General features: G+C 45.3%; 3 protein-coding genes across 3 annotated transcripts; 2 read left to right on the top strand and 1 right to left on the bottom strand.

Annotated features, from left to right (window-relative positions):
• Positions 1 to 400: 400 nt before the first annotated feature.
• LOC135520773 (putative transmembrane protein 244) lies at positions 401 to 2,852 on the bottom strand. Its single transcript, XM_064946552.1, has 6 exons — positions 2,773 to 2,852; positions 2,204 to 2,289; positions 1,850 to 1,929; positions 1,644 to 1,769; positions 1,239 to 1,283; positions 401 to 1,107 (listed from the first exon to the last, which is right to left on the bottom strand). Exons 1-6 carry the CDS (start codon positions 2,803 to 2,805, stop codon positions 1,013 to 1,015), a joined length of 465 nt encoding a protein of 154 aa, XP_064802624.1. The 5' UTR covers positions 2,806 to 2,852; the 3' UTR covers positions 401 to 1,012.
• Positions 2,853 to 3,248: 396 nt separating this feature from the next.
• On the top strand, positions 3,249 to 17,038 carry LOC135520774 (lethal(3)malignant brain tumor-like protein 4). The gene is made up of 21 exons (XM_064946553.1): positions 3,249 to 3,693; positions 7,351 to 7,486; positions 7,583 to 7,760; positions 7,952 to 8,237; positions 8,367 to 8,493; positions 8,599 to 8,650; positions 8,848 to 8,942; positions 9,034 to 9,138; positions 9,266 to 9,401; positions 9,633 to 9,723; positions 9,847 to 10,076; positions 10,166 to 10,251; positions 10,450 to 10,560; positions 10,631 to 10,748; positions 10,878 to 10,977; positions 11,109 to 11,306; positions 11,431 to 11,541; positions 13,175 to 13,239; positions 13,354 to 13,517; positions 13,706 to 13,768; positions 13,961 to 17,038. The coding sequence occupies exons 1-21, from the start codon at positions 3,641 to 3,643 to the stop codon at positions 14,087 to 14,089; spliced, it is 2,634 nt and encodes an 877-aa protein (XP_064802625.1). The 5' UTR covers positions 3,249 to 3,640; the 3' UTR covers positions 14,090 to 17,038.
• A 710-nt stretch (positions 17,039 to 17,748) lies between these two features.
• Positions 17,749 to 23,499, top strand: LOC135520772 (uncharacterized). The gene is made up of 2 exons (XM_064946551.1): positions 17,749 to 17,990; positions 19,624 to 23,499. The coding sequence occupies exon 2, from the start codon at positions 19,637 to 19,639 to the stop codon at positions 20,447 to 20,449; it is 813 nt and encodes a 270-aa protein (XP_064802623.1). The 5' UTR covers positions 17,749 to 17,990; positions 19,624 to 19,636; the 3' UTR covers positions 20,450 to 23,499.

The raw sequence follows: 23,499 nt of genomic DNA, 5'->3' as shown, positions 1-23,499 counted from the left end.
ACTCTAGTCAGTGTGTGTGTACTCAGTAGCTGTTGAAGGTAGGGTAACTCTAGTCAGTGTGTGTGTGTACTCAGTAGCTGTTGAAGGTAGGGTAACTCTAGTCAGTGTGTGTGTGTACTCAGTAGCTGTTGAAGGTAGGGTAACTCTAGTCAGTGTGTGTGTGTGTACTCAGTAGCTGTTGAAGGTGGGGTAACTCTAGTCAGTGTGTGTGTGTACTCAGTAGCTGTTGAAGATGGGGTAACTCTAGTCAGTGTGTGTGTGTGTACTCAGTAGCTGTTGAAGGTGGGGTAACTCTAGTCAGTGTGTGTGTGTACTCAGTAGCTGTTGAAGGTGGGGTAACTCTAGTCAGTGTGTGTGTGTGTGTGTACTCAGTAGCTGTTGAAGGTGGGGTAACTCTAGTCAGTGTGTGTGTGTGTGTGTACTCAGTAGCTGTTGAAGGTGGGGTAACTCTAGTCAGTGTGTGTGTGTGTGTACTCAGTAGCTGTTGAAGGTAGGGTAACTCTAGTCAGTGTGTGTGTATGTACTCAGTAGCTGTTGAAGGTGGGGTAACTAGTCAGTGTGTGTGTGTGTGTGTGTGTGTGTGTGTGTGTGTGTGTGTACTCAGTAGCTGTTGAAGATAGGGTAACTCTAGTCAGTGTGTGTGTGTGTACTCAGTAGCTGTTGAAGGTGGGGTAACTAGTCAGTGTGTGTGTGTGTGTACTCAGTAGCTGTTGAAGGTGGGGTAACGTGTGTGTGTGTGTGTGTGTGTGTGTGTGTGTGTGTACTCAGTAGCTGTTGAAGGTGGGGTAACTCTAGTCAGTGTGTGTGTGTGTACTCAGTAGCTGTTGAAGGTAGGGTAACTCTAGTCAGTGTGTGTGTATGTACTCAGTAGCTGTTGAAGGTGGGGTAACTAGTCAGTGTGTGTGTGTGTGTGTACTCAGTAGCTGTTGAAGATAGGGTAACTCTAGTCAGTGTGTGTGTGTGTACTCAGTAGCTGTTGAAGGTGGGGTAACGTGTGTGTGTGTGTGTGTACTCAGTAGCTGTTGAAGGTGGGGTAACTCTGGTCACTCTGGCAGGTGAAGTAAGCTATCAGCTGACCGTTACAGATCATCAGCAACAACCCGCTGCCTTCAAACAAAACATACAACCACACACACACAAAACCATGAATAAAGAAGAGACAACCAATTTCTTGTCTATAACTCCGCCGAAGGTTTCACACAATAAAACAGAACGTGTGGGTGAGGTACAGGTCTTACCAAGGGCCAGCCACCACTGCCATACCAAGGGAAACTCCAACATCACTGAAACACACATTAAACACACATTAAAAACAGGCAATATGCCACACAGAACTAAGGATGGGGAGTGTACATCGTATTGCTTTAGAGCTAGACCCATCCAATCCTTACACATGAGGAAGGGGAATTAAAGAAGACCATGGGATAGGGTCAATATATGTGCCTTGTTTTGGGCCCAGCTGCTTCTCAACTCTAACCCCACTTCCCGTCCTGTCATGATGTCATCAAAGCTGGCCCTGAGCACTCTGCTCTGCCAGCAAGGGATTATTCTGAGTTAAGCCAGTGTGTGTGTGTGTGTGTGTGAGTGAGTGAGTGAGTTCAGACATGTGTATGCATTTCTGTGTGTATGTGTGTGTGTCTCACCCAGGCTGGTGAGCAGTACGTGCAGTAGTGTGACTGTGAGAGCGTAGTCCCAGACCCATCTCCTCACCACGGCTGCAAACAGCAGACCACTGCAGAAATAGGTCAACTCCATGGACAGCAGGTTCACTGGAACAACAATATAAGACCTTAACCATATGTAGAGGACATGCACGCGCACACACACTACCATACACATCTTCACTCACCCAGGTATTTGGAGTTGGACTCCAAATTGGTTGGTTCAGTCTTAAAGTCAAAGGGAATAAGTCCATCATAGTGATCCAACCTGAATGCCAACAGAAGAGCAGCAGATAAAACAAACAAACATGATATTCAAAAGGAGGAGCTTGGAGGGAACCAGGGTGGTTGAAACTGACTGTCATTCCAATCAATGAAAACAGACCAATAGTTACTGTGTATTCCACGAATCCCTCCTCCTCACTTCTGTCACCTGGCACCATGTTTATAGAAGCCACGTGAGGACAGCTCACCGTTCAAGCAAGGTCACTTACCCAATGACCACACGTGAACGCAGAGAGAGGAAAAGAAAAGTGTCGCACCTGAACGCGCCGAAACACACACTCCCAATCATGTAGTAGAGAGAGTAGAATATGACGAGGCACAGCAGCAGGTGCACAAGCACTGTCTGGGGGAGAGAGATCGAGAGAAAGAGATTGAAAGATAGTCAGAGTCATTCATCCCAATAATAATATATCACAAATCATAGACCTAGGCTATACTCAAATCAGTCGCCAAGACACTATAGCAAAGCCGTGACATCACTGTCAACTGAACCGTGGATCATTCAGCAGGTGTAAAAGCTTCCATGGCAGAACTCCAACGGACTCTGCAGGGGACGCGCACTGCGGGGGAGCAGCAGAGGACAGAATACCTTCATTTGCACAGACTGAGTGATCATTATCTGTTGCATTTGCCATTCACGATAAATGAAATATCAGTCGCTGAATATAAATGATAGGCTGATAGCTTATGTTTCATAGTCGCCAACAACGACACCTGATGATTTCGTATTTTATTATAACAGCGTCCATATCTGACCCACGGCTGCCCGGTTGGCACATAATTCGATTTTTTCTGAGTGAAAAATCCGATTAAACAGTCCTCTTACCCTCGTGTCGGCCACTTTACCCCTGAAGGCCATCTCATGGTTTGCATCTGTCGTTCTTCTGATGTTGAGAATAATGTATGTGACTGGGCAACTGAGATGCTCCAGTGTAATCCGTAAGAAAACAGCATTATACTGCCATCTAGCGGCAGCGACTGGAAAAAGCAGGCTTATTTATAGGCGACACTGTCATTGAAGGTCTGCATCTCATGCCAAATAAGACTACAGTAGCCTCTTCCAGTCCAACGTTTCACTTGTAATAAGAACAGTAGGGATGTCTTATTAATTAACCCTTAAAATAGCAAAGTCAGAGAGCTTCTATTCCGGACGTCTGGTCTGATTGGGCATAGATAACAAACATGAAAAGGCATCATGTTTTACAATTAAAAAGCATTCAGAGTTTATAGGCCTTGTAATCAATACTACGGTCTAACTACTGTAGACCTACTTGGCGTCTGGATTTGACTGTTCTTATTTTTTTGCTAAATTACTGGTTGGAAGTGTGGCCAAGTTCATACAACAGCTAGAAATTGGGATTATGATTAGTCTACTGTCATCTTTCCTTTAACATATGGAGACAATATTGACTGGTGGTGACGTAAAGAGTTATTGACGGCATACAGCGACATGACCACAATGGAAATCGCGCGCCACGCCAAACAGACTCTGCACGCCCCTGCGCTCCGATTTGATGCTCTCTGAGATTCTGAAATTAAACGAGAGAGAAAGACTAGTCCCAAGGCATGAATACAATATTTAATAAACTATATGTCCACTCTAAGCGTCCGCCTTGCTGTACCTATTGATCATCGATAGTTGTGTGCTCAAGTTTACCAAGATCCAAAGTTGTCAGGCAGCGTTCATTGAACGCATGCGCATTGCATCCACTATCCAGCTCAAAATAAGAGTTAAAACAGAAACGAGGTGAGTTCCATAATTTTCAAACAATATAATCGCTGTTATACATTAAATGTTGCAAATAACAACAGTAATCGATAAAGCAGTGTTCGTTTTATAATTTGCACCGGTTCTTATTATTTGTACTGTGATTTAAAACCGTAAAGATAAATCGGAGAGTCAAGTTTCTATTGAAGAAATTAAAAGCAAGCAATTCTATATTTTAGCCTTGAACAAATAAGGCAGTGTATGGGCGGTTATTTACTTATTCATACCAAGTAATGTGGAAGTCCGTTCCTAAGCATTTTCTAACGTTCAAGACATGGAAACTTATTTATTACTGGTTGTCCTTACTTCGCTACACCAAGCCAAAATGCTAGTCTCAGTTCCTAGCAGTCTAGCTACCAGTTTGAATTGAACCGTAGTGACGCTTTGCTAGCCAGAAGCAGTTAGCAAGCTAGCTGGCAGCTAGCTGGCTGACATTCCGAGACAAGGGGAAAGTAAAGAAAATGGCCTTGATGAGGGAAAACACTAACCTATGAAATTGCAGGGTATACATTTGGTTTTATTTGACAGACACGGCCCTGTATTATATGTTTCAATAAATAACTTGAGTCATTTACATAGTTTTAACGTGTTGGTGGCCTCTTCTTTTGCTCCGCCATTTTGTATAAGACGAATGCTAATCATGGGCGCACGTACACTTTATTTATGGTCGAATAAATTCGAGGTTTAAACTTGGGAACGTAAACTGACAGCTGTTGAACAGCACACTTGATTGTTTACTTCCCATCCGTATATTTCAGTCAAAAAATATTATTTCTGACCAAACTATAGGGTTGATTCAGCGTCGAGGCGAAAACGTTATATCATGATCTTGGTTTGATTAAAACACACGTAAATTTGACATTTCTATGCAGAACACATTGTTTTCTTTAAAATCATTGATTATTGTACCATCGCTGTTGTCCGCGTCATTGCAAACAGCCGATTTAATAAGATACTGTTAAAACAAGGAAAAGCTGAACTTGTTCTTTTAACTTGTGTTTGACACGAGTCTCACGGTGTTTGTCAATACTTGTGTTCTAGGCCAATCCATGCAGGGGTGCTTGTGCATTTATTTTTTGATATTTTGCTTTAAAAAGTTAAATATTTTCTTGTTTTGCTTCATATAAGTGCATGCATGTATTCCACAACAGTCGCCCTCTGGCGGCGATGGAATGCGGTTCTTTAGTACCCGACTTGCACGCGCTGGTTGACTTCTTGCAGGTACCTGTACTTTTTGTGCCAGGGATATTTTTTGAGTACCCCATTTTGGATAATGTCATTTGATTGATTGATTGTTTTTATTAGCTAATTTAAAAAATATACATACACACACACTGCATTCATTTGAAAAACTTAACAGGGATTGCTAAATAAAGTCAGTGACTTATTCCCATTGTGGTCCCTAAAGTACAGGGTGGAAAAATATTACAAAGATACAGACATATCTTATATATAATGAAAACAACACATAGATAGACATTTGAGAAAGATCTGTCAAATGGATACAATTTCAGTTTTACTTTGAGAACATACAGACAGACCTATTCTAGCACATATCCTTGCATGAACAAACCCCCACACATTTTGTCTTAACATGAGAGACAGACAGATGTCAATAGGCATGTGGCGGTGTTTCCCCATCCACTGCTGAAGTGGGCGTGCTGTCTTAATTAAAATCAAATGTTGTTTGTCTCGTGTAGACTTAACAGTGAAATGCTTACTGATGGGCCCTTTCCAACAATACAGAGAGAAAAATAGAAAAGTAATAGAAAAATAAGAACACAAGGAATAAATCCACAATAAGTAAGGATAACTTGGCTATATACACGGGGCACCAGTACCGAGTCGATGTGCAGGGGTACGAGGTAATTTGGATGTGACACCTGTCTGGTTATTGATTGATTGGGTGTGTTCAAGTAGTAAGGCTAACAACTTTGTGTTAACGAGTAAAGTCAGGTGAGGTGCATCTGCAACAACCAAATGTCGGACACTGTAATGGTTAGCTGTGTATCGCAATGTTTTTTTACACTGCAAAAATTCAAACCCGAGGCAGACAACACTTTGGTCCTTTAAAATCCTGCTGTCTGTAAAATATTGTGTCTATAGCTTGGAAACAAATCAATGTGATTCTGGATGACAACATAATACCATTTATTTCCACCTATAGGGCTTCTTTCCTAAAGAAATTTGTTTCCTTTTCATGATCCTAACGAGAATCGCGATATTGGTATCTTCCCGGTCCAAGTAATGGTTTTCCAACAGAAAGGCTCAGATCAACATGGCAGTATCAACATACCTGCTATTGTATATAAATCTTTTTCTTTACTTTTCTATATCACACACTCACAAACTGAAAACATAACATGTGTACAATTAATTGGTTAGAGAGAGGTCTCAAATCACTTTAATTTGTATCCCCTATAGCTTTAGAATCGCAAAAAAGTTGGTTCCTATTTCAGTCACGTCTTTGGTCATGTTCACATGGGTCCACCAAAAACATCCTAATGATTGGTTGACAAAATGCATGGTGCAGTTGGCGAGAAGCAACAGCAGCGACTTCATAAAAAACTGCACAACCTTTGATCACACTGTTTTTGTCAAGTTCAAGCAGTCGACATGTAGGCAGAAGTCAAACAATTTTTATCCCCATGTTGCAACCCACTTTGAAAGGCGGTGACCGCCGACTAGACAAAATGTACCCGCTCGAACACGCGCATTGACTGGCTGACTGGACAACAACCTCTCCCTCAACGCGATCAAGACTAAGGAGATGATTGTGGACTTCAGGAAAAGGAGGACCGAGCACGCCCCCACTCTCATCAATGGGGCTGTAGTGGAGCAGGTCGAGAGCTTCAAGTTCCTTGGTGTCCACATCACCAACAAACTAACATGGTCCAAGCACACCATGACAGTTGTGAAGAGGGCACGACAAAACCTATTCCCCCCTCAGGAGACTGAAAAGATTTGGCATTGGTCCTCAGATCCTCAAAAGGTTCTACAGCAGCACCATCGAGAGCGTTTGTTGCATCACTGTTTGGTATGGCAACTCCTCTCCCACCGACCGCAAGGCATTACAGAGGATAGTGCGTATAGCCCAGTACATCACTGGGGCCAAGCTTCCTGCCATCCAGGACCTCTATACCAGGCGATGTCAGGTGAAGGCCCTAAACATTGACTCCAGCCACCCTAGTCATAGACTGTTCTCTCTGCTACCGCATGGCAAACGGTAACGGAGCGCCAAGTCTAGGTCCAAGAGGCTTGTCAACAGCTTCTACACCCAAGCCATAAGACTCCTCAACATCTAATCAAATGGCTACCCAGACTATTTGCATTGCCCCCCCCCTTTACGCTCTGTTATCATCTATGCATAATCACTTTAACTCTACCTACATGTACATATTACCTCGACTAACCCCTGTATATAGCCTCGCTGTTGTTATTTTACTGCTGCTCTTTAATTGTTTGTTACTTTTATTTCTTATTCTTATTTTTTTTTAGGTAAATTTGTTTTTTAAACTGCATTGTTGTTAAGGGCTTCTAAGTAAGAATTTCACTGTAAGGTCTACCTGTTGTATTCGACGCATGTGACAAATACCATTTTGATTTGATTTTGACTGATGGATTGATTGATGTCAGTGCAGGAGGAGGAAAGCAGGGAGAGATGACTGACACCCCGCCCAGCGATGGCCCCTCCCAGGGGGCAGAGTTTGACATGATGGGCGCTCTGGACTGGCAGGACGGCATTGCCACACTGCCTGGCAGCGACATCAAGGTAGTGTGTGTGTGTGTGTGTGTGTGTGTGTGTGTGTGTGTGTGTGTGTGTGTGTGTGGATACCACAGACAGGTAGACTGAGTTGGTATCTCTCAGTTCCGTATGACAGAGTTTGGAACTTTGGAGATCGTGACAGAGCCAGAGGTCAAAGAGTCAGGGCCAACCCCCCAGAACCCCGCCCAGTCGAAAAGCCCCACCCCTCCACCCGAGGCCCAATCAGAGAGCAGCGCAGCCTCTTCTGCAGCCAAGGAAGTCCAGCCACTTGCACCTAAGGGTAAAGTAAACGTATGGTTATGAAGGAGTTATAACATAGTTTTGACTGTTTATAATACAGGTGTGTAGTATTTAGACTCATAGCTCTGATATATGTCAGCACTGTGTATATTAGCATACTACATACTGGGTGCTCTGCAGATGGGGGCATAGAATTACAAAGCTTCAATATTATTCTGCTCTTTCCCCCAGCTCAAGGCCCTGTGCCTGTGTCTCTAGAGGAGGGTACCATGGTGGAGGAGCCCAGGGCGGAGGCGGGCCCCAGGGCGGAGGCGGGCCCCAGGGCGGAGGCGGGCCCCAGGGCGGAGGCGGGCCCCAGGGCGGAGGCGGGCCCCAGGGCGGAGGCGGGCCCCAGGGCGGAGGCGGGCCCCAGGACTGCGATGGCTAGCTGTAGGTCGTGTGGGGGCTCCGGTCCACTGGAGAGTTTCCTTCAGGGCAAATACTGCAGCCCCATTTGTGTCCAGCCCTCCAGTGGCAGGTAAACATGTTAGCTGTTCTTACTGTACTGTATTTTAGAAAGCATATTGATAGCAGTAACAGTTAAGACCCAAAACAGTCATCACATGAGCATAGTTCCTAGAATGACCTCTGTTCCGTATGTGTTTAGGTCATCACCCAGAGAGCGGAGGGAGAGAGAGGGGGGGGAGGGGGGACTGGGGAAACGAGTGAGGAAGAAGAGGAAGATCTACATGGACTCTGGTGATGAAGAGGAAGACAACCAGGAGGAGGAAGAGGTGATGATAGAAGATGTGGCCAACGCTGGTCCTGAAAAGCATTGTGATGTTGTGTGTGTGTGTGTGGCAGCTCACCTGCCGATGAGTGACTGTCTCTCTCTACAGGACAAGTCCAAGTCTGTCAAAGGGAGGAGAGCTGCTAAGCTGGCAAAGCTAGGTATGTCCTATTATTACACTGAGGGGAGGGAGAGGATGGATAGATGGAGGGATGGATAGATGGAGGCATGGATTTGTTGGGAATGACAAGGGTTGGAAAGTTTGTCCAATTAGGTAGACCAGGGGTCAGTGCTGCAATCCAGCTGGTTTTCATGTCACTGATTGGCTGATGTGACTGTTTTGTTGTCCCACCCCCAGTGACAGCCCCACCCAATAAGAAGCGATCCTGGAGCTGGCCCTCCTACATGGAGGAGGAGAAGGCTATAGCTGCCCCCCTTAAACTGTTCAAGGAGGTGAGGCACGCACACTTTATCATACTCTCTCTGATACACACACACAGCTGTACAGACATGTGAAAGAGTGTTATGTGTGTGTGCCTCGCAGCACCAGTCGTTCCCTCAGAGCAGGAATGGCTTCAAAGTGGGGATGAAGTTAGAAGGACTGGACCCCTGTCACCCCTCTCTGTTCTGTGTGCTCAGTGTTGCTGAGGTACGTGTCTAACAGGTCAGACCAATAAGATATAGGAGGAATGTCTGCTTTCGAACAACTAACCCTTCGCTTTCTCTCATTTCTTTGCGTTCCTTCCTCTGTCTCTTTCTCTCTCTGTCTGTCTCAGATCCAGGGTTATAGGGTAAGGCTTCATTTCGACGGGTATCCAGAGTGCTATGACTTCTGGGTAAATGCTGACACCTGGGATGTGAAGCCGGCGGGCTGGTGTGAGAAGATGGGACACAAGCTGCTACTGCCTAAAGGTACACATACACACACACAAACACACACACACCCCAGACACAGATACAAACACACTCGACACGCATACACACACACACACATGCACACACACACCTCACACACATACACACACACCCCAGACACGGATACAAACACACCAGACACACATACACACACATGCATATTCTACCGACTGTACAATTTGTGTGTGTAGATAGACAAAACTATAACCTTCAACCTTTTGTGTGTAGGTTGTAAGGATGGGGAGTTCAACTGGAACATGTATGTGAAGAACTGCAGAGGTCAGCTGGCCCCCAAACACCTCTTCAAGAGCCTCAACACGGTGAGCCTACCTGACAGCCTGTGTGGATCCATTAATAGTGTGTTTGTGTTGTGAATTAGTTGGTGACCTTAGGCCCATTCAACCAAGTTTGTATATGAACTATGTGGGTGCATGTGTGTGTGTGTCGTGACTCCGTCAGGGTTCCGTGCGGGTATGAAGCTAGAGGCGGTGGATAAGAAGAACCCATATCTGATCTGCGTAGCGTCCATCGCGGCTGCTGTTGACAACAGACTCCTCATACACTTTGACAACTGGGACGACACCTATGACTACTGGTGTGATGCCAGCAGTCCCTACATCCACCCTGTAGGCTACTGTGAGGAGTCTGAGCTGACCCTCACCACCCCTGCTGGTGAGACACACACAAACATATTTCAACGCTTTATTTGGATACACCATGAAACATTGTATAAGGGTGTGTGTTGTGGTTTCTCCTCTCAGAGTATAAGCACCCGAGGAGTTTTTCCTGGGATAAATACATGGAGGAGACTGGCACACAGGCAGCCCCTGCACGTGCCTTCAAACTGGTAAGACACTCACATAGAATTGACACTCAAAACATATGTCACATGCAAATTACATTGTTGGTGTTGATTGGGAGGCCTGGGAGAATTTCACATGGAGTTCCTCAGGGCTCTGTCTTTATTTATGTCAGCTACACCCGTTACAAAACATGTATATTAATCCATCTGTATCACCTGTTAACTCTTGAATGTGTCCTGTAGCGTCCGTGCCATGGGTTCCAGGCTGGAATGAAGCTGGAAGCTGTCGATAAGAGGAATCCCATGCTCATCCGCGTAGCAACCATCGCAGAGGTGGAGGACCACCGACTGAGGGTATGCTGTCTGTGAGAGTGCAGAATGATTATTGTGGAGTAGTGTGTGTGTAACTCTCTGTCTTTCTCAGATCCATTTCGATGGCTGGAGTGAGGAGTATGACTACTGGGTGGATGCTGACTGCCCAGACCTGCACCCTGTGGGCTGGTGTCAGAAGACTAGTCATCCCCTACAACACCCCTCCAATGGTGAGACGCACACACTTCCAAAAAAATTGACATGGTTATAACTTTGCTAAAACCCACAAATATTTCCCAATCTGTTTATGTGTGTATGTGTGTCTCTGTGTGTAGTATTAACTCTGTGGTGTGTTTCAGGCTCCACTGATATGCTAGTCCTCCCAGGGCAGGGCTGTCCTACCCCAGGATGCAATGGGGTAGGTCACATCCGAGGACCCCGCTACGGAACCCACTACACGTCAGTAACAAACACACACACTAACTGTCAAAAAGTTTTAATCAAAACACGTCATACAATGACTTGTGATCTGTGTGCTGTAATCTGTGAGCAAGGTGATGTGTGTTCCTGTTCTGAACTTGTGTGTGTAGGGGGGTGAGCTGTCCGTACTCGGAGATGAACCTGAACAGGGAGGGCCAGGTACCAGACCGTCTGAGTGGAGAACGACCTATGACCCTGGGTGGGCCTCATCACCGTGGGCGACGCCCAGACCCTCCTCCACACACCCAGACAAACAGCCCCACCACACCGGAGCAGCCCGAGCCTGCAGACGACTCCCCTCAGACCAGGTATGTGTGGAACATGTAACAGAAGGGGTTCGGAAGAGCTTCCATGACTTTGTTTGTTATCTGACTGCAAATAAAGTCTGGAGTTGTGGACTTGTTTCCATGGTAACAGTTGTTTCTATGGTAGTGTAACTAGGGGGCCGACGGTTGACGAGGGCGAACAATCCAGGTGCAGCAGTCAGAGTGAGCCACCAGGGGGCTCCATTGAGCCCATTAACGACGGAGCCAAGGCCAAGAGGTAGCACACAGACTCCACTCTCTCCTACCAAACTCTAGAATGCATGATGGAGCAGTGTTTGTTGTTGGTTTACTAAGAGAGTACAATGCCTTCACAAAGTATTCACACCCCTTGACTTATTCCACATTTGATTGTGTTACAGCCTGAATTCAAAATGGATTAAATTGATTTTTTTTCTCACCCATCTGCACATCTAATGACAAAGTGAAAACATGATTCTAGAAATGTTAGCAAATTTTTTGGCAATTAATACAGAAATGTCTCATTTACATAAGTATTCACACCCGAGTCAATACTTTGTAGAAGCACCTTTGGCAGCGATTACAGCTGTGAGTCTTTCTGGGTAAGTCTCTAAGAGCTTTCCATACCTTCCACACTTGCCCATTATTCTTTGCAAAATTCTTCAAACTCTGTCAAATTGGTTGCTGATCATTGCTAGACAACCATTTTCAGGTCTTGCCATAGATTTTCAAGTAAATTTAAGTAAAATCTGGAACTCGGCCTCAGGAAATTTCACTGTCTTCTTGGTAAGCAACTTCAGTGTAGATTTGGCTTTGTTGTTTTTGGTTATTGTCCTGCTGAAAGGTGAATTCATCTCCCAGTGTCTGGTGGAAAGCAGACTGAACCAGGTTTTCCTCTAGGATTTTGCCTGTGCTTAGCTCCATTAGGTTTAATTTTTAACCTGAAACTCCCCAGTCCTTAATGATTAAAAGCATACCCTTAACATGACGCAGCCACCACTATGCTTGGAATTTGGAGAGTGGTACTCCGTAATATGTTGTATTGGATTTGCCCCCAAACATAACATGTTGTATTCAGGACATAAAGTTAATTGCTTTGTCACATTTTTTGCAGTACTACTTTAGTGCCTTGTTGCAAACAGATTTCATGTTTTGGAATATTTTATATTCTGTAATGGCTTCCTTCCTTTACTCTCAGAATGGTTAGTATTGTGGAGTAACTACAGTGTTGTTGATCCATCCTTCTACCACAGCCATTAAACTTTGTAACTGTTTTAAAGTCACCATTGGCCTCATGGTGAAATCCTTGAGCAGTTTCCTTCCTCTCCGGCAACTGAGTTAGGAAGAACGGCTGTATCTTTGTAGTATCTGGGTGTATTGATACACCATCCAAAGTGTAATTAATAACTTCACCATGCTCAAAGGGATATTCAATGTCTATTTTTTAAACGTATTTTTACCCATCTACCCATAGGTGACCTTCTTTGCGAGGCATTGGAAAACCTCCCTGGATTTGTGGTTGAATCTGTGTTTGAAATTCACTGCTCGACTGAGGGACCTTACAGATAATTGTATTTGTGGGGTACAGAGATGTTAAACACTATTATTGCCCTCAGAGTGAGTCCATACAACTTATTATGTGACCTGTTAAGCACATTTTTACTCCTGAACTTATTGACTCGAGACATTTCAGCTTTTCATTTTTAATTAGTTATTCAAAATAAAATAAAAACATAATTCCACTTTGACATTATGGGGAATTGTGTGTCGGCCAGTGACAAAACACAGCTCTAATGAATTCATTTTAAATTCAGCCTGTAACAGAACAAAATGTGGAAAGATTTGTGGTGTGTGAATACTTTCTGAAGGCGCTGTATGTTGTCTTTCAACAGGTCTGCTCCAGTCCCAAAGTATCTGAAGCTGCACGTCGTCAAGCAGGAGAGTGGAGATGGGAAAGGTAGAGGTTCTGCTCTCAGAAATAGAGAATGAGTGTAACGCTGTGTGGATTATATATTGTCTATGCATGTCTATTGATGATATTTACAGTGAATTTCTCCTCCCTCTTCCCCAGACTCCCTGTCTCTCCAGCAGGCGCTCCATGAGTCAGTGTTCTCCCCGGGTGGCTCCTCCTCTCCCCCTCACAGGGTGGCTCTGTGCTGGGACAAACACTGCCAGCTACTCCCTGAGGTCCTGGGCCTCACAGCTAAGAGAGTTGCAACCTGGACCGCCGACGAGGTCAGACATGCACACATAAACACATAGGCAATACAAACATGTGCAGGCGCTCTACGCATACTCTACTCTACTCACATATTGTGCAAAACACATACATTACACATATACCCAATACAATAGCTTTGTGTATCCTATTACATTTTAATCGTGTGTGTGTGTGTGTTAATGTTTGTTTCCCTGTGGGTCAGGTGGCCAGTTTTGTCAAAGGGCTCCCGGGCTGCAAAGAGCATGCTGCCACCTTCAGGACAGAGGTAAGAGCTGCCATTTAAAAACCCAACTTTGTGAATCGTAAGAGACACACACACTCCTCTCATCTGCTGCTCCTGGTTGGTGTATCCTATGACAATGCAACCAAGTCAAGTTAAATTCTGCCATTAACATTCAAACACTCACGCACACGTTCTGTGTTAAAGCTTATTTTGTGTCTCTGTGTATCGCTCCAGCAAATGGATGGAGAGGCCTTCCTGCTTCTCACCCAAGCAGACATAGTCAAGATCCTGTCAATCAAACTAGGCCCTGCCCTCAAGATATACAACGCCATACTCATGCTGAAGAACGCTGATGAGGAGTGAGACGCCCCCTCACGCTTCATTTCCTCCCACACCCGACCGCTGTATCTGAATAGTCTAGAGAAGTTTAATCTCCTTTCTTTGCCTCCTCACCTTATCCTTATTCTTTGATCTTCATCTGCACTGATCTGAGCCCGTAGGATAGGTCAGAGCAATGTAATGGATGGCCACCAGAAATCTGCTTTCAGCTATCCTGTTCTTTCACATCAGTGTAGAGGAGTAGAGAGGATATACTTGGTGTCAGTGTAGAGGAGTAGAGAGGATGCACCTGGTGTCAGTGTAGAGGAGTAGAGAGGATGCACCTGGTGTCAGTGTAGAGGAGTAGAGAGGATGCACCTGGTGTCAGTGTAGAGGAGTAGAGAGGATGCACCTGGTGTCAGTGTAGAGGAGTAGAGAGGATGCACCTGGTGTCAGTGTAGAGGAGTAGAGAGGATGCACCTGGTGTCTGTGTAGAGGAGTAGAGAGGATGCACCTGGTGTCAGTGTAGAGGAGTAGAGAGGATGCACCTGGTGTCAGTGTAGAGGAGTAGAGAGGATATACTTGGTGTCAGTGTCGAGGAGTAGAGAGGATACACCTGGTGTCAGTGTCGAGGAGTAGAGAGGATATACTTGGTGTCAGTGTAGAGGAGTAGAGAGGATGCACCTGGTGTCGGTGTAGAGGAGTAGAGAGGATGCACCTGGTGTCGGTGTAGAGGAGTAGAGAGGATGCACCTGGTGTCAGTGTCGAGGAGTAGAGAGGATGCACCTGGTGTCAGTGTCGAGGAGTAGAGAGGATGCACCTGGTGTCAGTGTAGAGGAGTAGAGAGGATGCACCTGGTGTCAGTGTAGAGGAGTAGAGAGGATGCACCTGGTGTCTGTGTAGAGGAGTAGAGAGGATGCACCTGGTGTCAGTGTAGAGGAGTAGAGAGGATGCACCTGGTGTCAGTGTAGAGGAGTAGAGAGGATGCACCTGGTGTCAGTGTCGAGGAGTAGAGAGGATGCACCTGGTGTCAGTGTCGAGGAGTAGAGAGGATACAGAGAGGATGTACCTGTGGTGTCTGTTTGAAGATCTTAATTGCATACTCCTCGCGTCCTCTCCTCGTCTCCTTCTTAAAACCCATTGGATGAGAAAGCCAGAGGAGTAAGGACGCGAGGAGTATGCAATTAAGATCTTACATGTCAGACAGACATCACAGTCAACCCAAGAAAGTGTTTTATACTATAACATAGCAACAATTATAATTTTTAAAGGGGCAATCCGGAGTTGAAACAATAACAAAGCAGGAACCCCACCACTGTTTTGGCCAAAAGCTGAGGGATGGATGGGGCTGGAGAAATGTTACCGCTCTCAAATTCACAGACAGAACTATGTATACAAGGACTGACCATCAAAATGATGTTTTGAGGCTATACAGTGTTGGTTTACATTTACTTTGTTTACCAACATTGAATATGAACAAGCTTATATTTGGTGTTTTGGGGTTCTGATGAGGTACGACAGTTGAACTAAGCTCATGAGGCATTTATAAGATATTCTTTGAGAATCAAAAATGTATGTAGCAACTGCAGATTGCTCATTAACCTAAATGTTTTTCTGAGTGAGTAAGAAATGAGTAGTGGGCACCTTTAAAGTTCATTCATCTTTAAAGTATTGATATTGAATTCAATTTTAAGGTAGACTCAGTGAAATGACGTTGCCACGAGCAGCACCACAGATATTGAGATGAGTGAGATGCAGGACCTCAGTGTCTGCGGAACAGGAGGCTGGTGACCCTTTAATTGGGGAAAACGGGCTCATAGTAACGGCTGGAACGGAATCAATGGAATGGTATTGGTTTCCATGTGTTTGATAGCATTGCATTCCCTCCATTCCAGACATTACTATGAGCCGTCCTCCCCTCAGATGTGGATGGGTTCGCTTCACACTGTTCCCTGGCCTGGCTACCGGGAATCAAAACAGCGGAGAAGTTAAGCCTCGCGCTTTAACGCTCGTAGTTGTTGTGGGAATTGATCCACAATGCTGTTTACTTTCAGCATCTACGTCATATCGCTGCGTCCACCTTTAATATTATAATTTTAAAAAGAATAATGTTTGAGGAAATGGTGCTGAGCCCTGAGCAGATGGAACCAGATTAGTCCATACATGTTTTTACTGGAATACTTGTTGAGTTCTTATTTATTGTTGTGAAAGAAACTCACCATGTAGTTTACCTCTCTGTCAGATGGATACATTCCTCTACATGTCCAGGGCAGGAAGAGGTTGGCGCGTCTCAAGGCTTGGGTGGAGGGAGAGGATTGATGTGTGTGTGTGTGTGTGTGTGTGTGTGTGTGTGTGCGTCAGTCAGTCAGTCAGTCAGATGTTTATTTAAAAGGGTGAATGTTATAGCATTGGAACTTTAAGGAAAGCTGGACTTCAAGACTAATTCAACTGAAGAGAGATGTTTTTCTATGTACCTGCTTTAGAGCTAATGGTAAAACACTAATGAAATTGGAACGTAAAGAAAGAAAGACAAAATTCATCAATTTGTTCTGAATGAATATGGTTTCCTGTTTCATTGATCTTTGTGTATACAGTGTAAATAGTGTATTATAGCTCTGGGGTTGTGACACCCTGCATCCCTATAGGAAGTGGTTATTTGGAAGCTTATGCAAATCAATACCAATCTTTTCCAAGAAATTAAAAATGTAATTTTTTTTATTGAACTGAGGAATTCATCTTTTAAAGCTTTAGTGAAATTTTGTAAACTTTTTTTTGTCCATCTCCTCCGTGCAATACCTTGGAAATGTGTTGCAATGAGCTTAAATGTGTTTATCAACAATATAGTTTATATTCAAAACTGGGATTTCTCTATTTTAATTTAAGGGGCATTGATAAGTGCTGTTGACTTGTGAGATGGTGTGAGTGGTGTAGGTGCATGATGGCTTGTGTTTGCTGGAGTGTGTGAGTGGAATGGAATAAATGAAATGCAGTCTCTGGGGTTGTATATTCTTCTAATGTGCATACTGCTTGAGGGCTTGGTTATCCACTCTTCTGATCTGTTAACCACACTGATCTGTGGTCATCATTACCTTGTGTCAGTGGTGTGTCTGTATCATGTCTCAGATTCACAGGAACTGACACCACACCTGTCCTGTCCACGGACACACCTGGTTATGTCATAAGCTTTTCTCCATCCCGGCCCACACCAATCTATTTATCAATCCCTCTTCTCCTCCCTTCATCCCCCCAGTATGCTGCTGTTCTAACTAATAATAACTGCTAGGATCCCTGGGGACTGGCCCAAACCAGCCAACCAATCCCACGACCCCTCACAACCAGACACAGCTTATCTTGCTAACACACACACACACAGTCTGGTTTAACTATCCTTGTGGGTACCAAACAATTGATTCCCATTCAAAAATCTATTTTCACTAACCTTAACCCCCTAGACCTAATCCCTAATTCTAACTGTAAACCCTAAACCTAAAGTAGATTTTTTTCCTTGTGGGGTCTAGCAAAATGACCCTAGTTGGGATATTAAAACAAAAAAAACACACACAGAGCGTAATGGTCTGGCTTAGTGCTTCTGAAACATCAATCTATTCCAAAAAGAAAAGTATGCGCATAGTATAGAGTCAAGTCAAAAGGCAACTGAAACATTTAGGCATATTTACTCATCGGGAATGTATGAGGACCAAGATCTCGCATGCGCCGTAGTAGCCTACTCGCCGCTTTAAACCAAGGCTGGACAGATGTTAAGCAGCCTGGTTGAGGGGTGAAACTCCGGGAAAACATTTTAAAGAGGGAGCTGAAGAGTCAACGCTGACCATATGAATGTAGGGACAAAATAAATAACGTGCATCATGTTGAGAAAATAGTTCCAGATATGTCAGCAGCAGGAGCGACGCGGAAATGTCCACAACCGAGCAACAGCCAAATCGAGGCAAGTAACGGAATCGGACAACGCAACACCGCTCTCTCGAGAAAAGTTGTCGAGGGTCTGCTACAATGTTGCACTAGTTCAACCCTTCGATTAACGTTTTTGACTGGTGTTAATGTCATCATTTATATAATATCATGTCAAATCTACAATTTCTGAACTTGTTGTAATCTTTACTAAAGGTCTCGTTTTTTGCATTCATGTTTCTTGTTTAAGTGACGGAATGATTGAATGTTATGTTCAATGAAAGCCCCAAATCAGACAAAATTACTTTATGTGAAATCTAATAGAAGCTACATCTGGGACTTGGTCAATTGAGAGTTACCACTGGGACCATATATTATCAATTTAGTTCAGAATTGGACGCCATTTATATGTCTGTCTTGACAGTGCTTTGTTTTATTATTTACATAGGCTATTGTGGAATATTTAGTTGGAGTTTAAATGTGACGGTTACAGTGAACGGGCTTGTGTACAGGGTAATCTAGCGTGGAGTTTAGAAGGGGGCGCGAGAGACTCACATACTGCATCTCATTAACTCCTGGGGTTCTTATCACCTCTGCTATTTCCTGTTGTTTACAAAGTCAACTCAACAATCCCTCTCACTCCACCCCACCCTCTTCCCCCTGTCTTTTTCTCTTCCTCTGATTTAACCCCTTTCTCTTCCCCCTTACCTCTGTCCTGTCCTCATCCTCTCTGTCCTGTCCTCATCCTCTCTGTCCTGTCCTCATCTTCTCTCTCTGTCCTGTCCTCATCTTCTCTCTCTGTCCTGTCCTCATCTTCTCTCTCTGTCCTGTCCTCATCTTCTCCCTCTGTCCTGTCCTCATCTTCTCCCTCTATCCTGTCCTCATCTTCTCCCTCTGTCCTGTCCTCATCTTCTCCCTCTGTCCTGTCCTCATCTTCTCCCTCTGTCCTGTCCTCATCTTCTCCCTCTGTCCTGTCCTCACCTTCTCCCTCTGTCCTGTCCTCATCTTTGCTCTCTGTCCTGTCCTCATCTTCTCTCTCTCTCTCTCCTGTCCTCGCCCTCCCCCTCTCTCCTGTCCTCGTCTCCTGTCCCCTTTCTCTCTCTCTCTCTCGCTCCTGTCCTCGTCCCCACTCTCTTTTGTCCTCTTTCTCTCTCTCCTGTCCTCTTTCTCTCCTGTCCTCATCCTCCCTCTTTCTCCTATCCTCGTCCTCTCTTCTGTCCTCTTTCTCTTGTCCTCATCCTCTCTCTCTTGTCCTCGTCTTCTCTGCTGTCCTCATCCTCCCTCCCTCTTTCTCCTGTCCTCGTCCTCTTTCTCTCTCCTGTCCTCTTTCTCTCTCCTGTCCTCTTTCTCTCTCTCCTGTCCTCTTTCTCTCTCTCTTGTCCTTGTCCTCTCTTATGTCCACTTTTTTCTGTCCTCATCCTCTCTCCTGTCCTCATCCTCCCTCTCTTCCCTGTCCTCGTCCTCTCTCCCTCTTTCTCCTGTCCTCATCCTCTCTCCCTCTTTCTCCTGTGCTCGTCCTCCCCTCCCTCCCTCCCTCTCTCTCCTGTCCTCATCCTCCCTCTTTCTCCTGTCTGCGTCCTCTCTCTCCTGTCCTCATCCTCTCTCTCTCTTTCTCTCTCTCTCTCGCTCTCTCTCTCTCTCTCTCCTGTACTTGTCCTCTGTCTATCCAGTCTGTGGTAGACGATGACAGCAGAGGGGTCCACCGGAGCGGTCAATGCCGTCTGCACCCAAGACTCCTCCCACTCACCTAAAACAACCTGCCCACAAACCACATGGCCCTGCCCACAGAAGGATGAGCTCGAAGTCAGACTCCGCCTCCGCTCCCCTCCTGGGGCGTGGCTACTAGCGGGCGTTGTCGTGGTGATGGTGGGAATGTTTGTGGCCGTGGCCGGGTACACTAGCTCCACCCCTAACCCTGTGGGTGGGCGAGGCAGCTCCCACAGCGAGCGAATGAAACTGCTCGGCTCTGTCGTGATGGGCATCGGCCTGTTCATCTTCATCTGTGCTGGAACCCTGCTGTATGAAAACCGGGACCGCGAGAACCGAGAGCGTGAGAACTTTGAGAACCCTGAGGAGCAGGGGAAACACAAACAGAAGAAAACAAGAGAATGGCGCCGGGAGAACCGTGATTATGAGGATGTGGAACAGGGGAACCAGAGAGAGCCCTCAGACAGACACTCCCCTCTCCCTGAGGAGTGCCCGCCCCCCCTGCCTCCCAGAGTGCCTAGACAGGAGGGGTCAGAGTTGAACGTTCTCTCTGTGGGGGTGCTGAGCTCACTGCTACCAGGGGAGGGACAGGGGCGTGAAGAGAGAGTCAGAGAGGTGGGGGGTAAAGGGGGATCAACCCCGCTGACCAGAGTCCTGCAACACCAGGACCCCCCCTCCTCCTGTCCCTCCCCAGCTCCCTCCTCTGTGTACTCTGACTCCTGTAACTCCAGTGAGATCAACTATAACGTTCAGACAGGCTCCCCTATCCACTCTATTCTCCAACTCTGAGATACTACTGTACTCACATCTGTACACGCTTTTCTAAATAAATGCACCACATATTTCTCCATCTCTCTCTGTGGTTTCTATAGGCTGTAGATGCAGTGGAGTGTGTTGGGCATCTCTCTCTACCCCTCTAGGACGGGCAGGGCCAGGGGGAGACAGGGCTAGGTGACGTCAGCTGTGTAGTAAAGTCTCTCTCAGGGGTGTTTGACTGTATTTGGGCTTAGGGGAGGATTCCACTGCAGACAGTGACTGTGGTGCCATCCTGAATGATGCATGTACACACACTAAATACGGCCAGACATTCCACTATGGAACAGGCTGCTTTGGAGAACTTTGATTCATGATGTCGTTTTAACTGTAACTCAAAGTTTTATCTAATATTAGTGACTCTGTTTGTCATGGCTGTTCTCCTATAGGGTTTCTGTTTACACACACCCAAACTTGGCTCAAGAGATGGACGGAAATCATAGCAATGAAAACAAAATGAATGCCTTCTCATAGTTGGCTGTTTGCTGTCTACATGCTTACTCTTTACTTGAGTTAGATGTTACTACTCACGGGCCAATAAGTGGTAGAATCCACGTTGTTCCACTTCATTTCAACAAAACATTTGCAAAAAGTCATCAACGTAAGGCAATTGCGTCATTTTCCCACCCAACTTTTAACCTAAATCCAATATCATTGTGAATTTGTTTTGTTGAATTCACATTAGCTGACAACTCAACCAAATACGCCCAGTCTGTTTGCAGTGCATATATGAAGTATATCTTTGCAGCGTGTATGCAGCAAACCTTTGGTCTTTAAGGTACACAAAACCATTAGGATGTTTGACTGGGTTTAATTGAATAGAGCCCACAGACACAGATGCAGTAAAAAAAGGGGGGGGATTTTAATTGTCCTGAGTGTTCTCCTCCAGCCTCCAATTACACTGTGGAACCGACCAAGGGTTTTTATTGGTATTTCAGGACTGCAGAGTATTTCCTCTGTTGTTCAGACACATGCTGGGATAATGCCATTGAGATTAGTGAGGAACGCCAAGACTGCCTTGTCCTGCACGGCCAGACACATCTACACAACACAGGCACAACAAACACACACACACAACCGCATGCATGCTTTCACACATGCTAAACATCACACACCTCGTACTGCTTTTGAACCCATTAACCCCAGTTCACCACCAGTGACACTACCAGGGATAGACCAGTACTTGGTTTCTTGCTTCTGACTATGCTAATACTGGGAAGTGTGTGTTTTTGTGAGTTTAATGCAGCAGCTGAATTATGTGGTCAGTCAGTGTTTGATTGCCGGACTGTAATCCTGAACATCAAATTAAATTCACATGTAATCCCTGCCTGACCCTAACACTTACTCTCACAATGCTCCACCTATGGCTTCCCATAACACACACACGCACACACCCTCTCTGTCCCACATGGAGATAACCTGTGCATTGTATTTCTGCTCTTGCTGTTGCCTAGGTTTGTTTAACTGTCTCAGTCTGTCTCTGTGTTACGCAATCCCACAAACAGGACAGTTGTTTTAGTCTCCCTCTGTCAGTCATACATTTTATTAGAGTTTATGCAGGATCAGTACTGTGGGACTGGGAGCACTGTCTCTAAGCTGCTTAACTCCTCGCTGAGTCAGACACGTGTGTTTTACCGAGGAGGGAGACCCTACTGGGGTTACAGGACCAGAGACAGAGGGCTGAATCCTAACATCAATCCTAACATGCAAATCACAACTTTGTGCAAATATCCCATTGATCAGTAGATAGTCAGGATCTCAAGTTAGTGTTTCAACTTGGCACCGCAACAACACCTGGGACACCTGTGACCCACAGCAACAACACCTGGGACACCTGTGACCCACAGCAACAACATCTGGGACACCTGGGACTCACAGCAACAACACCTGGGACACCTGTGACCCACAACAACAACACCTGGGACTCATAGCAACAACACCTGGGACACCTTGGACCCACAGCAATAACACCTGGGACACCTGGGACCCACAGCAACAACACCTGGGACCCACAGCAACAACACCTGGGACCCACAGCAACAACATCTGTGACAAAAAGCAACAACACCTGGGACCCACAGCAACAACACCTGGGACACCTGTGACCCACAGCAACAACATCTGGGACACCTGGGACTCACAGCAACAACACCTGGGACACCTGTGACCCACAACAACAACACCTGGGACTCATAGCAACAACACCTGGGACACCTTGGACCCACAGCAACAACACCTGGGACCCACAGCAACAACATCTGTGACAAAAAGCAACAACACCTGGGACCCACAGCAACAACACCTGGGACCCACAGCAACAACACATGGGACACCTGGGACCCACAGCAACAACACCTTCACATAAAGTAGGATTTTAATAGCGCCCCCTTTCATGTGGTATATCATTCAGTCAAGGACAGATGACTAATGGACATCTAACCCTCATTGTTGATTTAGGACATCTCATTATTCCCTTTGAGGTGTTTAAATATGTTAATGAAATAATGAAGTGTAACAGGCTTTTTCCAGCGGCCCTGGGAGATAACCTAATCCTCTCCACCTGTTCTTTCCTTTAACTTTAATATTTTTTGCTTTTCGCAGTGTATTTTTGTAATTACACGGCTCATCTGTAAAATAAACCTTGGTCTCAGCATGACTCCCTGTCAAAATAAGGGTTAAATCAAATAAGTATTTCGATCCCACATAAGGAGCATTTCTAAGAATCCAATAGCTGTCTCTCAAAAAACATTCTCTCTGATGATGCTACGGTGTTAGTTTAATATGGGGGAAGTGCAGATATTTTCATGAGCTAGTGAATAGTGACTAGTCAAAGTAGCCCAGACTAGTTACAGACAGATCTTAGTCTGAGCCGATTGGTTAACTAAATGTCTTAGCTTTACAATAACACAGTCGTGTAAAGTACTTATGTAAAAAATACTTTAAAGTACTGATGAAGTTGTTTTTTAGGGTATCTGTACTTTACTTTACTATTTAGCAGTGTGACCTGACTATTAAAAAAAACAAGA

Source organism: Oncorhynchus masou, chromosome 29, assembly GCF_036934945.1.
Source record: "Oncorhynchus masou masou isolate Uvic2021 chromosome 29, UVic_Omas_1.1, whole genome shotgun sequence".
Lineage (NCBI taxonomy): Eukaryota > Metazoa > Chordata > Actinopteri > Salmoniformes > Salmonidae > Oncorhynchus > Oncorhynchus masou.
The sequence above is the reverse complement of the archived record's forward strand: the minus strand, read 5'-3'. Positions and strand labels throughout refer to the sequence as shown.

Coding starts and splice junctions, on each gene's coding strand:
- LOC135520773 (XM_064946552.1), bottom strand. CDS start 2,805: ATGGCCTTCAGGGGTAAAGTGGCCGACACGAGG. Junction 2,290..2,772: donor GTAAAGTGGCCGACACGAGG/GTAAGAGGACTG, acceptor TCTCTCCCCCAG/ACAGTGCTTGTGCACCTGCT. Junction 1,770..1,849: donor GTCCAACTCCAAATACCTGG/GTGAGTGAAGAT, acceptor TTGTTGTTCCAG/TGAACCTGCTGTCCATGGAG.
- LOC135520774 (XM_064946553.1), top strand. CDS start 3,641: ATGCGCATTGCATCCACTATCCAGCTCAAAATAAGAGTTAAAACAGAA. Junction 7,487..7,582: donor TGCCTGGCAGCGACATCAAG/GTAGTGTGTGTG, acceptor GGTATCTCTCAG/TTCCGTATGACAGAGTTTGG. Junction 10,252..10,449: donor CTGCACGTGCCTTCAAACTG/GTAAGACACTCA, acceptor TGTGTCCTGTAG/CGTCCGTGCCATGGGTTCCA.
- LOC135520772 (XM_064946551.1), top strand. CDS start 19,637: ATGACAGCAGAGGGGTCCACCGGAGCGGTCAATGCCGTCTGCACCCAA.